Source organism: Chelonia mydas, chromosome 1, assembly GCF_015237465.2.
Source record: "Chelonia mydas isolate rCheMyd1 chromosome 1, rCheMyd1.pri.v2, whole genome shotgun sequence".
NCBI lineage: Eukaryota > Metazoa > Chordata > Testudines > Cheloniidae > Chelonia > Chelonia mydas.
The window spans coordinates 54,865,549-54,880,869 of NC_057849.1; the positions used below are offsets into that span (position 1 = coordinate 54,865,549).

At 42.5% G+C, this 15,321-nt stretch overlaps 1 protein-coding gene across 10 annotated transcripts in view; it reads right to left on the reverse strand.

Annotated features, from left to right (window-relative positions):
- Positions 1-6,725: 6,725 nt before the first annotated feature.
- The window catches only part of LOC102936385 (phosphatidylinositol 3,4,5-trisphosphate 3-phosphatase TPTE2), a 42,117-nt gene continuing 33,521 nt past the window's right edge, over positions 6,726-15,321 (reverse strand). For all 10 annotated transcript variants that reach the window (XM_007068055.4, XM_027830223.3, XM_043532433.1 and 7 more), the window contains 7 exons: positions 14,224-14,285; positions 12,912-12,992; positions 11,843-11,948; positions 10,874-10,971; positions 10,296-10,391; positions 9,604-9,674; positions 6,726-6,998 (listed from right to left, as the gene is read on the reverse strand). In XM_007068055.4, the coding sequence (XP_007068117.2) occupies positions 6,896-6,998; positions 9,604-9,674; positions 10,296-10,391; positions 10,874-10,971; positions 11,843-11,948; positions 12,912-12,992; positions 14,224-14,285 (617 nt within the window). In that variant the 3' untranslated portion in view covers positions 6,726-6,895. The remainder of the gene's footprint in view (positions 6,999-9,603; positions 9,675-10,295; positions 10,392-10,873; positions 10,972-11,842; positions 11,949-12,911; positions 12,993-14,223; positions 14,286-15,321) is intronic.

Consider the following 15,321-nt stretch of genomic DNA (forward strand, 5'->3'; position numbering starts at 1 on the left):
GGGTGGGGAAATTGTATGCAGGGCCATGAATGTAGGGCTGGGGTGCGGGAAGGAATGTGGGGTGTGGGAGAGGGTGCAGTGTGCAGGAAGGGGCTCAAGGTAGGGGGTTAGGGTGCAGGAAGGGTTTCAGGGTTGGGGGTGCAGGAGGGGTTTGGTCTCCGGCTCCACTTACCTCAAGTGGCTCCAGGGTGGCAGTGGCACGCAGCAGGGCTAAGGCAGGCTCCCTGTGTGCCCTGGCCCTGTGCCACTGCCAGAAGGGGCCAGCATGTCTGGCAGTGGCTCTTGGTAGGGGGGCAGGTGGCCCTGCCATGCATTGCCCTTGCCTGTGGGTACCACCCCTGAAGCTCCCATTGGCTGTGGTTCCCAGCCAATAGGATCTGTGGGGGGGGGGTTACCTGCAGGCGAGGGCAGTGCACTGAGCCCTCTTCCCCTGCCCCCCCCACCCCCCCGGGGGCGCCTCAGTGGAGGACACGTACCAGTCTGCTGCCTGCTCCATACTTTGATCACAATGATGGTTGGAGGAATGGTAATACTTCAGCCATCATAATCCAAAAGGAACAAGATTTGGGGCCAGATGCAGTGGGTTAGGAAAGGAAGTAGATACCCTTAAATATTTGCTACCATTGTGGAAGTCCGAGATTCTTTGAGGCTGTGGCCTTAAAATAGCTGCCAGTTAGCTTTTGTGTTTACCAAAGGGGAATGCTTTCGCCACCTTGTCATTGGAGCCTTTTACAAATGCTCATGGACACTCACATTTTGGCTAGAGTGAGGGTAGCTATAGCCCAGGGGTGGGCAAACTATGGCCCATGGGCCGGATCCAGCCCACAAACCGTTTTAAGCTGGGCCTGTGAGCTGCACCATGTGGCTCGGTCCTGCTCTGGAGCTCTGCCTGAGGCGCTGGGTTGGGGGCCGCACCAGCAGCTTGGCCCTGCTCTGGAGCTCTGCCTGAGGCGCTGGGTTGGGGGCCGCACCAGCAGCTTGGCCCCATTCCAGCCGGGGGTGCTGGGTTGTGGGGGCTGGACCATGCAACTCGGCCCTGCTCTGGGTCGGGGGGCCACATCACACAGCTTGGCCCTGCTCCAGCTGGGGTGCTGGGTTGGGGGGGGGGGCATACCATGTGGCTCCTGGAAGCTGTGGCATGGCCCTGCTCCAGCTTCTACGCACTCCAATAAGAGCTGCAGGGGAGCCGCTTGAGGTAAGTGCCGCTCGGAGCCTACACCCCCTGAGAGTCTCCCCTCGCCCCTGCCCTGATTCCCCTCCCACTCTCCAAACCCCTTAAGCCAAGCCCGGAGTGCCCTCCTGCACCTCAAACCTCCCAGCCCCACCCCATAGCCCGCTGTAGCCTATCTTGGTGATAGAGCTGCTTCTTGGGGGCGGGGGGGGGGGCCGGGGGGGGAAGATGAGTGTTTGTTTACCAGTGCAAGGCATTCCTTCCTCTTCTCTGGTCCCAGTCACATTCTGGGCAAGTCTTCCCTTTGCACCCTCTCACAGGAAAGAGCACCATGAGAAGTAAACTGAAGCTGCCTTTTTTTGTTTTTTTAATACTGTTCTGCTGTAATGTAAGATAGTTCAGTGCTACTTGGAGTCACTTTTGTTAATCTCTTGCATAGTGTATATAGGAATAATGTCAAACCATAAAAATGGTATGCAAGTTACAAGGTAGTTGTCAGATCTTGTACATTTTAATTTGAAAAAACAGTAATAGTACTGAAAGTCAGGTGCTGAAAGCTGGCTTGGTAGCATCTAGGTTAATTGCATAGCAGGTGGAAGAGTGAAAATAAGATTTAATTCAGTCAGTAATAATTGTCCTGTATGGTGTAGTATTGCCCTTTTTAAAAATAACTTCAGCTGTATTTGCAATAGTTGATGTAAATCAAGCCATAGGTGTAGCAGAAGCAGGATTTTCAAAGACTTTTTACTACAGTCAAGTTACTGAAGCTGACACTAAGCTATTTCAAAGCATGTTTTCAGTTGGACTAATACAAAATCAGTGTGTGAACTATGTACTACCACTTCCATTTAGCAGTATGAATACTGCAGCTGTTTCAACTCTGTACCTGTATTTAGTCATAATTCCTTTGGTCTTTATCTTCCTGAATATTCTAGCAGTAGTGTTACCAACTATTCATGGAAATAAAATGTTGGATTTAATTTACAAATGCTCATACTGGAGCCCCAATTAAATTATTTATGCAGTCAGTGAAACTAAAATATACTCAGAGCCCTGTGTCTAATGCTTACAGCTCAAATTAAAAACTTAAATGACAGATCCTTTAATCTGTGTTGTGGATTTCTAGTTAATAATTGAGAAAAATGTTTTCTAGGATAAGTTTAAGTAGAGGTAAAGACTTGTAAATTTTTCCAGCTCTTCTACAATTCAGTTAAACTGATAAGGCAGAAAAACCTTCATCAGTGCAGTGCTCATGCTTAGTCTAATTTGGGTGAACATGATATGAGAGAATGTACACTGGCTGGTAAGGAAAGAGTCCTTTATACCTGGAAGTTAGTTGTCCCCTTATTACAAGTAGTCCTTGTGCCCCTAGCACTAGGGACAAGGTTGATTTCACTTTTAAAGTGAATTACAAGTTTGTCAGAATAGTCAGGCAGTTTGAGTTAATGTCCACAGAACACCAGTTAAAGTAGGTTTTAAAATATTAAGAGCTGAGATTAGTAAAATATACTGCAGCTAGGTTAAATTCCAGTTATATATCAGGCAGTTTTACTTTCAAAGTGGCCAACAGGTGTTTTAGTTCCATTTAATGTTAATGTTTTCAGGAGAAGAACCTGTTCCAAAAAAGTTGGTCTCTTCTGGGCAGGAAAGATTCAGAATCCATTGGGCATTCTACAAGGCATTTTGAGCTGTGAATGAAACCAGATTCTGAAGCTTTGGTAAAGTGAAAAAGACAGTCAGTAGTGCAAGCCAAGAGGAGACTGCTGCTCTTCCCTCCTTTCTCCCCGACTTCACACATTCCTTTTAAAAGCACCTCTAACACTGACAACTGTTTGCACATTTTGGGTCTCAGGCATGGATGGGGGGCACTTAAGTGCATCTTCCAGTTGGAAGTAGCAAGTAGAATTGTCGAACACGACCACCATCTTCAGTAAGTATTAAAATCTGCTTTTCCAATTGAAAAACTATGATCTACTCTTTTGACCAAAACAGTAGTTGCCTACCCTAAGTGTGGCTTACCTGGCCTCTAGACAAGCTGGAGCCTTACCTGTAGCAAATTAAGTCAAGTAATTTAAATAGCCATTATACTACATAGCTTCCTGTAGCACCCATCGCTGCAGCCTGATTTGAGAGAGCTCATTTAATCCTCAACTTTAAGTAACTAGAAATGGCATCACTGAACACTGTGTGCATCTGACTGCCAGGTCAAGTTTGCTTTGTAAGTAAAGATGGCTTACTGCAACGGCCAGCATGGGAAAGTCAGTTGAGATTAGAAGTCAGGTAGATTTGGCTCCTGCACCACTGAGGAGATTCTGCAGGCTAGCTTTTCTACTCACCCCTCCTTGCACTACTGACCATCTTTTTCACTTTACCAAAGCTTCAGAATCTGGTTTCATTCACAGCTCAAAATGCCTTGTAGAATGCCCAATGGATTCTGAATCTTTCCTGCCCAGAAGAGACCAACTTTTTTGGAACAGGTTCTTCTCCTGAAAACATTAACATTAAGCCTTCAGTGTACTTGTACAGGCAAAAGGGCTATACCCTTCCTCAAATAGAGCTCAACTCACTTTCCAATCACTATATGGGTTCTGCAGTTATGACAGCAAGTATTAAGCTACTTTAATCACTGTTCAAAAGTGAACTGCCCTTCAAGGTGAACAGTGGAGTTAAGACCTATGTCCTTAGTACAGATCTAGCTACCAATAACTAGACCTAGTACTGCATTTTCTATATTAAGGCTTAAGGTCTATATTTGGGTGTCTGCAGATATCAAACACTTTCAGAAGTTATTTCCCTTTCTCAAAAAAAAAACCTGTCACCATTTAACATGTAGAAGCTACAGCTACCTCATTGCCTACAAGGTCCAATCAGTGGCTGAATGTGACTTTTGGGAATTATAAATTTGAATAAAGTTTTTTGAAGTTAATTGCACTGTCATGAGTTATTACTCAAGGGTACAGGAAAGTACTGGAGAACACCAATGATTCGTTTTACTCCTACATATAGCCAGGACCAAGTTTAGCATAAACTGTGATCACAAGTCAGAATAGAAGATAATCCATTTAGCTGGCTAGTAAGTGTCAGACTACTAAGAATCTAAACTACATTAGTTCTAGAGTTTTACTATTATGAAAGCAGGTTTATCCCCTAGATTGCTGTAATGCCCAGTGTTCTCACACTAAATATCCCAGTGAAAGCTCCTGCCTTGAATTTGTAGGAATGCTGTAGGTCTTCCATAAACCTTGTCTTTCAACACTTACCAAATAGTTCACCTCATCTTCCCCTGGGCACTTCAGTGGTTAGGCTGAGAGAAGTGGCCCTTGTTGAGTCTACCTTGCTGGATTTCACACGTGTCTTTCTAAAACTTCTGTAGCTGTGTCCAGCCCTGCTGCTTGAGTCACAATATCAAAGACTTCTGCCATGCAAAAAGATCAGCACTAACATTAAGTCTCTTCGAACTTCCATTTCTGTACCATATACAGAAATTTAAAAGCCAGATTAACTGATGTCCAGGAAATATGAGGCTTCCATAGCCTTACTTCCACTTAGAAAAATGCAAGAAAGGGCTGTTTGCTGTCTAGGGACAACCTCAACTGTTTCTCTTACAATTGCTTAGTGGTCATTTCTTTACATGATTGTGTCCTTCACCTCCAACAGCCCCTATACTTTACTTTAAAGCATCACTGGTGGAAAGCACACCACAAGCAAGCACAAGATTAGGTTCCAGGGCTAGCCTTAAGGAAAGGTGCCCTGGATGAACTTGTATTTTGGTGCTGCCCCTCCCATTGCCCCAGGCCCTTTTGGGCTCCCCAGGTTCCACCTTCACCCCTAACTCCAGCACTGTCCCCCTTTGTCCCTAACCCCTTCACCCTCTCCTGCCCTCCTAGCCCCTCTACTGCCCTCCTACACCCCCATGGGGAAACTGACCTGGATGCAGAATGAGCAGCAGTGCCAGCCACTCCTTCCCCCTGGAACTGATCCTCCCTATCCCCCTCGAATGGGGGACCAAGGAGCAACATCAGTGCTCTCTGCAGCCAGGTCAGTTTCCCCACCTGGGTTGAATAAGGGCAGGGCAGTAGCTCCTAGTGCTTGTTTCATAGCACAGCCCAGGTGGGGAAAGTGATCTGGCTACACAGAGCCCTTGCTGTTGCTCTTTGTTCCACCCCCCAGAACACAGAGAATTGTTGGGGTGGTGGTGTCCCATGTTCCTGCAGTGGGAGGAAGCAGGGAAAAATCTGGGTGCTTCCCTGCCAGCCAGGAGCAGTTTTGACTATACCAACATCACATGCACCTCTGTGCTGCCACATGGTGCCCTCTTGACCATGTTGCCCACCCTGTCAGGTTCTAATCCTGACTGACAGCAGTAGCCTTTGACAGCTTACTCAACCTCTGCTTCAGTTTTCCCATCAAAAGGGATATTTGCATCACACTGTTAGTACCTATAGGCACTTTGAATCTCAAACTGAGGATGCTATCAAAAGCTTTCCTCAGATTTCAGCTCCAATGGCATGTTTAAAAAAAAAAAATGCTTCACCTACAAGGCCCATATTGCTATGGCACTAACCCTAACCCTTGATACAATCAGCTTAAAGGCTTATGTGATGCTTAAGACTGGTTTTCATGAGCTCAGAGAGCATAAAGCTGACACTCAAATGAAGGGAGGACTGATGCAGCAAGCTTTGTAGAGGCACATTCTCCTGCTCAACAGCTGCTTCTGAGAATGTGTTTAGTTAAAGAATTAGCTAAAAATGAAAGCAGGGAGCGTCTCAAACTTGAAAAGGATGGAAGCTTTTTAAACACTTCAAACTCCAAAACCCAACACCATCAGAAACACATAAGTTACTGTCCAAGACAGTAGGCCATACCTCCCTGTCAGAGAGGGGAAGTGAGGTGTTTGTAAGAGCTTGGTCTCTAGTTACATTTGGCCAGCACAGCCAGAGTTGACATATCTAGCCTCTCTTTTCCCTACCAGCTCCTTGGGGCCTGTGCCAGATAGAGAGACCACCTTGCTCTGGGTATTGAGTTGGCCTGAGAAAATTCAGATTTAGTTTTTGTATCAGCACATAGTGCACTAGTTGCTAGCTCATTTGGTGGGAAAGAATGTATTTGAGATCCAACATCACCTTCGCCCCCTTAAGTTGTGAGGGCCCTTGTTTATTTTGTCATGTGTTTAGTTAAAACCCTACAGAGATCAGTTCAACAGCTTTGGGTTTTCCTTTATTACAAAGGCTGTTTTCCAGACATTTGTAGGGGATAACAGTCTCATGTTTTTGCAGGGTTCCTCAGCTATCAGGATAACACTGATATTTTATATTTAATTTTGTGTAAGACTGATTGTAGAGCAGTATGCATGCTTAGGGTAGTGTAGAGTTTGAACTCTGGATTTTGTTTTTAATTCATAAATGTGGATACTGTAAAAAAAATTGAGCACTGGAATGTGCTCAGATCAAGAAATTCAGTTTTGGCATTATGCATAGTACAAATGTGTTGAACACATTAAATTCTTCAGAGAATGCCACTCTAAGAAACTATACATGACAGTGCATACCAGAGGTATTTTTCCTTGTTTCAACATTTAATTTTGAGATACCGTATCTCCATACAAACACACCAAGAATTACATGAAGGAGACTCAGAAAATGCCACTATATTGGTGAAGACCAACCATGATTCTTTGAGGGAAAGAACATCAATTCTTTTTAAACAAATGCTGACAACTTCTCATTATGGTTCTACAAAGTTCAACTCCACAGCAAACTTCTCCCTGTAGATTTTCCACATTTTTGATTTATGAGGATTATCCAACTCATTTCTAGGAAGGTAAAGCCTGGAAAATAGAATGGTCATCTGTTTAGTTATTCTACAGTTCAAACATGCTGCCTTCTTATGTATGGTATGAAAGTAGGCTTGAAAAGGAAGTGAAACATGAGAGCTAAGAATTTGTTTCAGGTTTTGAATATTTTTGGTTTACTTCCACACACTAAAGAGTTGGCTAACCAAATGCATTACACCATTTAGACAAACATTCCATGGTTAAGACAGGTGAGAGAAAACCAAGTTCAGCCATAAACTGAACTATACAAACAATCCTATTAGCAAGGTGACTATTAGCTTTATGGCTGGTACTTTATGACAAGCACCAGCCTATTTGGGGATAAATGGGAACCAGTTGCAAGTTCAGGGTCAAAATTTTTGCCCAAGTATCACGTTGCTTTTTGGTGATCACTAAAAAAGAAATTGATACAATAAAATTTAACTCCTCCAATGTCACAAGAAAAAAAAGCAGCTGCAGATACATGATTTATCCCAAATTTGGAAGAGCTCTATGGGACAGTGACTTAGATATTTGAGGATTTGAACCTCATTTGAAAGAGCATGAGTGCTTCTCTTACCTCACCCCTGTGGTGGTAAATCCAAACTAAGTTTTCAGCTCTGTTTCTGCAGCCATGATCATTTTTAGCTTTTCATTTAATCAAGCCATGAAAGGGTTTAAAAATATCCTTTTAACCAGGATCACCTATCCTTATATCATCAACTCTTTTCATGGCTGATAATCCCTCAAGGACGCATCTTAGGTTTCCTTCCCACTGTTGTGTTTTATTAGACATTTTACTGAAGAGTGCCAAACAAGCATTTGTTTAGCTGGACAGTAGACATTACACTGCACTGCAAGTGCAATCTCTACTGCCAGAAATCCCTGATTAGTGACAGCACTAAGATTTAAGCACACACAAGCATTTCACACCAGTGTGCCAGAGGGACATGTGTGTCTTCCCCCAGCCAAGAGAAAGGTGTTCTGGTAGGTGTCTACATCATCTCAAGTAGTTCAGGTAGCTCAAGACATAACTGGAGGAGCATACCAACTCCCCAGTGGGTTTTATGGTGTCTAATGTACAGACAATAGAAAGGACAGATTTACCCTTACCCTGCCATAGTCCATGAAATATTTAGATTGTGTAATGGTAAGGAAAGGACATTTCAGTTCACCTCACTTCACAAAAGGAAGAGCACCATTATTAAATACTTCTAAAATCTGTTAACAGTAATTATTGCCTATTGAGGGTAATAAGCCCTAGTGCAGCTATTGTTTAAATCATAGGTTTCAGAGTAGCAGCCGTTTTAGTCTGTATTCGCAAAGAGAAAAGGAGTACTTGTGGCACCTTAGACTAACCAATTTATTTGAGCATAAGCTTTCGTGAGCTACAGCTCACTTGCATCCAATGAAGTGAGCTGTAGCTCACGAAAGCTTGTGCTCAAATAAATTGGTTAGTCTAAGGTGCCACAAGTACTCCTTTTCTTTTTGTTTAAATCATACCTGTCATGTTTAAGAATCACTGGTGTATATATGGCGCAGATGACCACCAGCTTCCATGTGCAGGGAATGGAGACAAGACAGTTTTCCCCAAAGCCTTCACTCCCAAGTTTGCCACCATGGTGGCAAACTGTAAGTTGACCTTAAGCCTCTGGTAGTGCTCACTAGAGACCTTGCCTAAGTTAGAAGCATTTGCCAAGAGCATGCTAAGGCTCCAATATTTGTGTGGAAAGCACCTAAATACTGATGCTATACAAAGTATGAAGACAAGGTCCCCACTATCACATTTGAGATAATTAAGGAAAGCAGCGCACACAAAAGGAGTTACAGTTTGTTTTAAACTGAACATTCAGCTTCAATACTTAGTCATGTGGAATGCTACAAAGATCAGTTTCCTGGATTTGCATGAGACTTAGACGATGCTATTTAAGGTAAGGATCTCTTCAGATCTGTCTAGTACACCTTGCATTACGCCAACAAAATGCTGAGAGTTTGTTCCCAAATCATGGTTTAAGGCCAAACACTGCAGTTTTCCAACTTATTGCACTGTTATTACCTATCAAAGGGTTAAACTCCAAGGCAGCGGTCCCCAAACTTTTGAAGGTTGCACCCCCCCCCTTACCCATCTGTGGGCCCCTGGGTGCTGGGAGCAGGGCCACAGCTCGGATTTGGGGGGGAGGGGGGGTGCAGCCAAGGGTAAGGGAGCTGGGCTGTGGCCAGGGACCAAGGCTGGGAGTGGGGCCAACAGCCAGGCCTGTGACCAGGTATGGCTCCACTAGCCTTGCCCCTGGGCTGGGAATGGAGCCACAGCTGAGGCTGGGGGCTGGCACGGAGCTGGGGACAGGACCAGAGCAGGGCTGGGGGATGCGCCTTCCTTGCCTTCTGTGCGGGCTGGCCCAGGCCCTGCCACATTCTCCTCCCCCCGCTGGATGTTCCTCCACACACCCCTGGGGGGGCACACCCCACAGTTTGGGGACCTCTTCTTGAAGGTTTTGAAGTAGACGTTTCATTCTTCTGGATGTTTAACATTCTCCATAAATCTATTAAGATTTGTTCACACACTGAAAATAGCAGCATTATGGACTTGCCACTCTGATTGTCCTGGTGTATTACATCTTACCTGTTATTTTCTATAAAAGAGGTGTTGAACCAGAAGAAGAATGGGCAGTTGTCATAGCCTTTTGGAAGATCCTAAAGATAAGCAAAATTGTGTTTAGGATATTTTATATATTTGCTTTTAAAAAAAAGGTTAAGAATCAATCTGTGCTGTACTAAACTATGCTTGTTCCTTGGCAGAACAGACAGGAACACGCAACCCTGAAAACTTGATGAGGGGCTGTTGCTGATCACCCACATCAAAACAGTCTCACATAATTAACTTTAGCTGGAATTTTACAGTCAGGTCAATGAAAGAGGATGCAGGTCTGTGCGTTGCCTTCATTACACTGTGAAGAAGAAAGCAACAAATGAGATCGCCAAAGCAAGTTACAACAAGCGCAGGAATTGCCCGTGTGCCTCCTGGCCTTGAGAGTAGACTTAGGAGCTACAGTACATAGTCTGAAGTTACTAGATGTGTCACAGCACAAGGTCATGGAGAAAGTGCTGAACACTTGTACTTGCACATTTGCAAGTACTTGCTCTGAAGGGTCTACCTTCAGAGGAAATACTTTTGAATCAAGGCAAGACTTGTCCTACACAGGGAGTTTTCACATGGATGCCAATTATTTACAATACCAACAGACGCATACATATCTTACATCTCAAAGTTGGAAGTGTACCAGAAATATGCAGTTTTTATTCCACTATACTTACAGTTTGAGATTCAAATCTGACTTTCACATCACCGCTTATTACAGGACAGTCTTCCAAGCCAATTACTGCAAAGTCATTTTCAGCATCAAAAAATAACTGAAGAAAAACCAGAACTGTTTGGAGTAACTCTTTTCAAACTGAAAATAAAACGCACACAAATCTAGCAGTGCCAATTAATAGTGTTCCACTACTAAGTTACAGTGGCTCATATGACAATACCAAATTACTTATGGTTAAAGGCTCTACAGTGAAGATAAGGAAAATGATTGACTGTTGCCCTCCTGTTGCCAAGGAACTCAGTTTTACGAACTGATCTAATCATCCCATTAGTTTCCTGGGAAATCCACATTCCTTTTGTCCTGTGAAAAACTTGTGAGCTCCAAGTCACACAAAGATGTGCAGGAAATAAAACTGAGTGTTCTATTCCTAGTATTGGTAAATTTCCTTATCAGAAAGTGAGAAATTTTACATCCAATATTTTCCCATGAAAACCAACAGATGTAATGGATTTAGTAAAGTGTGCTCAAGTTCAATATTGTGAAGACATTTTAGTCAGACACCTCCATTAGAGTTCTTACCCTACAGTTTTCTTGAGTGGCACAAACACAATGGAATACAACTTTCCTTTTCATAATTATCTGTATTTTAAGATCACTTCCATTGCCTTTTCCAACTCCTAGAAGGAATCAAAGTTGTATTATGCCAGGGTTTGATCTTTAAATTATAGAGCTGGAACAATAAGTAGTTAAATGGAACAGGATACAATCAACCCCATGAACTGTCCTATAACGATAATAAATTCACTTTCTTCAGTGTTAAAGTAGTTTTTATGTGGAACTTTCTGGAAGACAGTAGAAAAAAGGCAACCAAAATAAGTCTTCCTTAGTAGGCATAAGAGAATCATGCTTTGAAAAGTATCTATAGGAATTTGTTGAACAAACCACCCTGGAAATCAATTCCTCTAGCCACAGAATACACATGGAGCAACAGCAGTGTAAGGTTCCTCAGGGGTGGGCACCTGAACTTCAGTTCTTGGCTTCTCTGCAAAGGCTGTTCAGATATCAGACTCAGAAGCACACTTGAAAGCATTTGATCCATGCCAGATATATCACGGTCACTTATCGGCTGAAGAATTCTAGTCCCTAAATGCATGCATCTCACAGTCCCCCTCCCCGTTCTAATGCCAGTTGGAGGGAATAAACCATCACTGAAAACAAACAGGCAGAAAGAATCCATTTTAAAAGGGCACGGTCACAGAAGGTGTTCATTTTGCTTGCAACTGAGTTACAAAGAACTTGAGTTTATATTTATATAGAATTTCATTATGTTTTATCTGGCTTCATGAAACAGCAAGGCACATCTCACCACTCTTTTTTTTTAAACACACTTATTCTAGTAATTCTGACCCCAGTAAGGTGTCTGTAGTGCACTCAATATAGATGTAGGAATACAGAATTGAAATAAAAAAGTGACCTGGAAAATATGCCGAAACCAGGGCAGAAAAAAAAAAATACTAAAGTGTCCATGTAATTTGTATTAATTCTTACCATTAATAGAGTAGATTTTGATGTTCTTTATTTTGAGGCGTCTCTCCGGTGGGAGTTTCAAGTTATACTTGTTCTTCAGGATCTCATAATACCCAACATACCTACTCTGCAATGCAAAATAAAGCTGCCTATGTTAAATATGGTCCTCGCCACATCTGGCACAGACAGACCCTGTTGCTTTCAGTGACCGATAAGTGAGAAGTGGCAAAGTAAGCTAACAGACAGAAATTTCCACAATTTCAATCCCATTTTTGCCATAGTTTGCTCTGCATGGCCTTGGAGAAGTAACAATCTGTGCCAGTTTCCCCCACTCTCATCTGTAAAATAGTATTAACACTTGTCCAACAAAAGCCTTAAGTGGGTGTTGAGTAGTTGGTCAGCAGTCTTCTGATGGACAGTGCCCTCTTCTCAGAAATCGGAGTTTGAAACAGCAGCTTACTGTCTGGCCTTCTAGAAGGCCCTTGTCAACTTCATTTACTTTGAGTCAGGCAAAAAGTGAATGAAATTGATAAGGGCCTTACTTCCAGGTGGGAAGCTGGAAAGCAAAAAACCTTCCATTTCCATTCTTCCAAAATGGTATTTTTCCTTTAAATCCCTTCCCACTTTTTTTTAAAATGCTGTTTTGACTTTGTCCTGTTGAGCACAAAAAATTAAAAATGAATTTTTTTTTGCAGAAAAAGTGATTTGTTTTCCAGCTAGCTCTAGTTTTGAGCATCATTTGTTCAACACATGGTTAACATTAAGTGCTAGGTATTGAACTTTTATTTAAGTCTCTCTGTGCCTCTTTTCTCCTCCCCCCACCCCCGCCAAGCACATTTGTTAGAGCTACAGGAGAAGGCCCTCCTCTTTGGGGAACTTCCCAACTAGTAGAGGGAAGTCATTAAGTTCCTAAAAAGGACATTACCCAGACATACGGCACAGAAGTTTGGAAGTTCTCAACTGAACTGTGGAAAGTACTTCAATTCTGATTCTTCCATCCATTACATTTAAACAATTACACAGTGGATTTTTATGTGCTTTTTGATTTAACTCACCCTCCACAATCTTCTCACTTTGTTTAGGCTCTTACCTGGGATGGTGTTTCAACTCCTTGAAATTTGGAACTTGTACTTTTATCAGTTCGCCTCTCCCCAAAATAGTCCAAGCTCTCCTACATATAAGAGTCAGTTTCAAATGAAGCAACAGGACAAATTTTGCAGCTGGTTCACAATGAAGTTTGTGCTATTATATAGTTATAACTGAAGACTAAAACCCAAAAGTATCAGATGTGAACAGTGGTAAAAGGCTTGAAAGAGTCCAAACCAATGTTGGAGAACAGCTGCTTTGGAAGCTAGAGTGAGTTGGTACTAGAAACACAAGGACTAGTCAATCCCTATTGTGACAGGGGACGTTTCAAGGTGGACAAGAATTTGCTAGTCAGAAAATGACAGTATTTAAGTGGTTTTACTAAAGCAACCATCAGAAGTTTAGAGAATCCAGACCTTGTTAAAAACCCTCCTTTTTACTCCCAATCTGTCTCAATCACCCTCAAATAAAAACCTCACACTCCAGAAAAATACCACAGATGGGTTCCAGGGACCAAGCTCAATCAGCACACAGTTTTTGAAAGGGGGGGAGGGGAGAAAGACGACAACAAAAACCCCCACAATTTGCAGACAGACATTCAAACTAATATTGGAGAGAAGTCTGTAAAACTACCTTGTACAAGAGAAGCTTATCCCAGTACATCAATTTTGATGATCCTCATACAGATGCAGGTGATTCATACACATAGCATATTTTTGCCATCCATGCACTAGGGCCACAAATCCAGCTATGCTGCATTACAGCAGCAGATGACCTGCTTTTAATTATGAGACTTGCCACTTAGAGGTATAGTTCATCTTCAAGAATGGCAAGTTCTAAAGGGAGGTGTGCTTCCACCCTCCACACAGGTGCATGATAATAGGGATAAATGGGTCATTTTAAGATCTGATACTAAACTTTGAGCAGGCCTTGCTTTAGAGTAAGATATTGAGCTTAAATTCCAGTTATAAATGGTTTTAAAGTGGCGATTTTTTTTTTTTTAAAAGTCATTTTGACAGCCCAATCAAATGCTTCCATGGCTGGTATCATCTCAACATAATCCAGTCAGTCTCTTCCCATTCTTCCTCACTGCCATTTTCCATTCCCTCAAATTATGAACATTTAACCATATGAATCACCACCACATTTGGCAACGCCTTTTAGAAGTGGCTTACGCTCTCCATGGAGAATGAGGCATGTGTTTTGTAAAGGGCCTCTCCCTAGTCAATACACATGGTCAGAAGAGGACTCATCTTTCTGGAGCCTAACATAAGAGCAAATCTAAGAAACTGCTAATATAGATTTTTCCCTCATACCTTTGCACTCTCAAACTGGTCACTGTCAATGAGCCAAGTGCAAACCATTGTTCCAGTCCTGCCTGTATTAGAAAGGAGAACACACACACTACTGGTATATCACAGTATTTTGAGACATACATGACAGTCAACATGTAAGATATAAATTTAAACTCTAGACAAAAGCCACATACATATATAGAGTAGAAACTAGAGTACAATCTTAGACAGGGTTCAACACGGAGTTAAAATAAGATGTGCTTTTGCAAAGCAGTTTCTACAGATTTGTATTTTCCTAGTTCTTCTAATTACTCCTTTAAGAATGTCTCCCAATAATTCCTCTCTGCAGCTTTACTATGAACTACAGCAAGATGGCCAGTACTTTTCAGACCTCTGTTTAATTTGAGATGCCAAATATACCTCAAAACCCCAGGATTACACTACCAGTCATTCTACAGTGTTACTTCTCCACAGGGATGTCCTGACAAGGGGAGAACTGCCACATGAAGGCACACAGGTCAAAACATTGAAGCCAACATTTTCAAAAGCAGATGTCTGATTTTCAGAGTGCCAAGCACCCCGCAGCTCACTGATTTCAATGAGAACTGTTAGGTGCTCAGTTATTTTGACAAGTTTATCCTCTTAGATGCCTAATTTTAGGCACATGCTTTTGAACAAAATTTTAGCCTAAAGTTGTACAAGAGAAATTCAAATACAAGATGCCAATAGACCTTGAATATGCAAACTTATTAAAGCAAACAATTGGATATAGGAAGCATGTGGCTAGCAGCAGACTGGGAACTGGTACAGAGGGAAGATCTGGGTTCTATACCCAGTGACTCTAGACTGCAGCAAGCCTCTCTGCTCCACTTCCCTTCTGAAAAAAATTGATGGTCTTAATGTTGTGAACCATACAATAAAGTTTTCAAAAAAGTGCCTTAACTGCTTAGGTCACTTCTGAAAATAGGACTTATGTGCTGGAACTAGGGGTGCTACCACATCTCCTGGCTTGAAGTGGATTCCATTACATACAGGGTTTACAGTTTGGTTCAATAGCTCTCAGCACCCCCACTATACAAATTGTTCCCGCACCCTTGACTGGGAGCAAAGGCATATTTA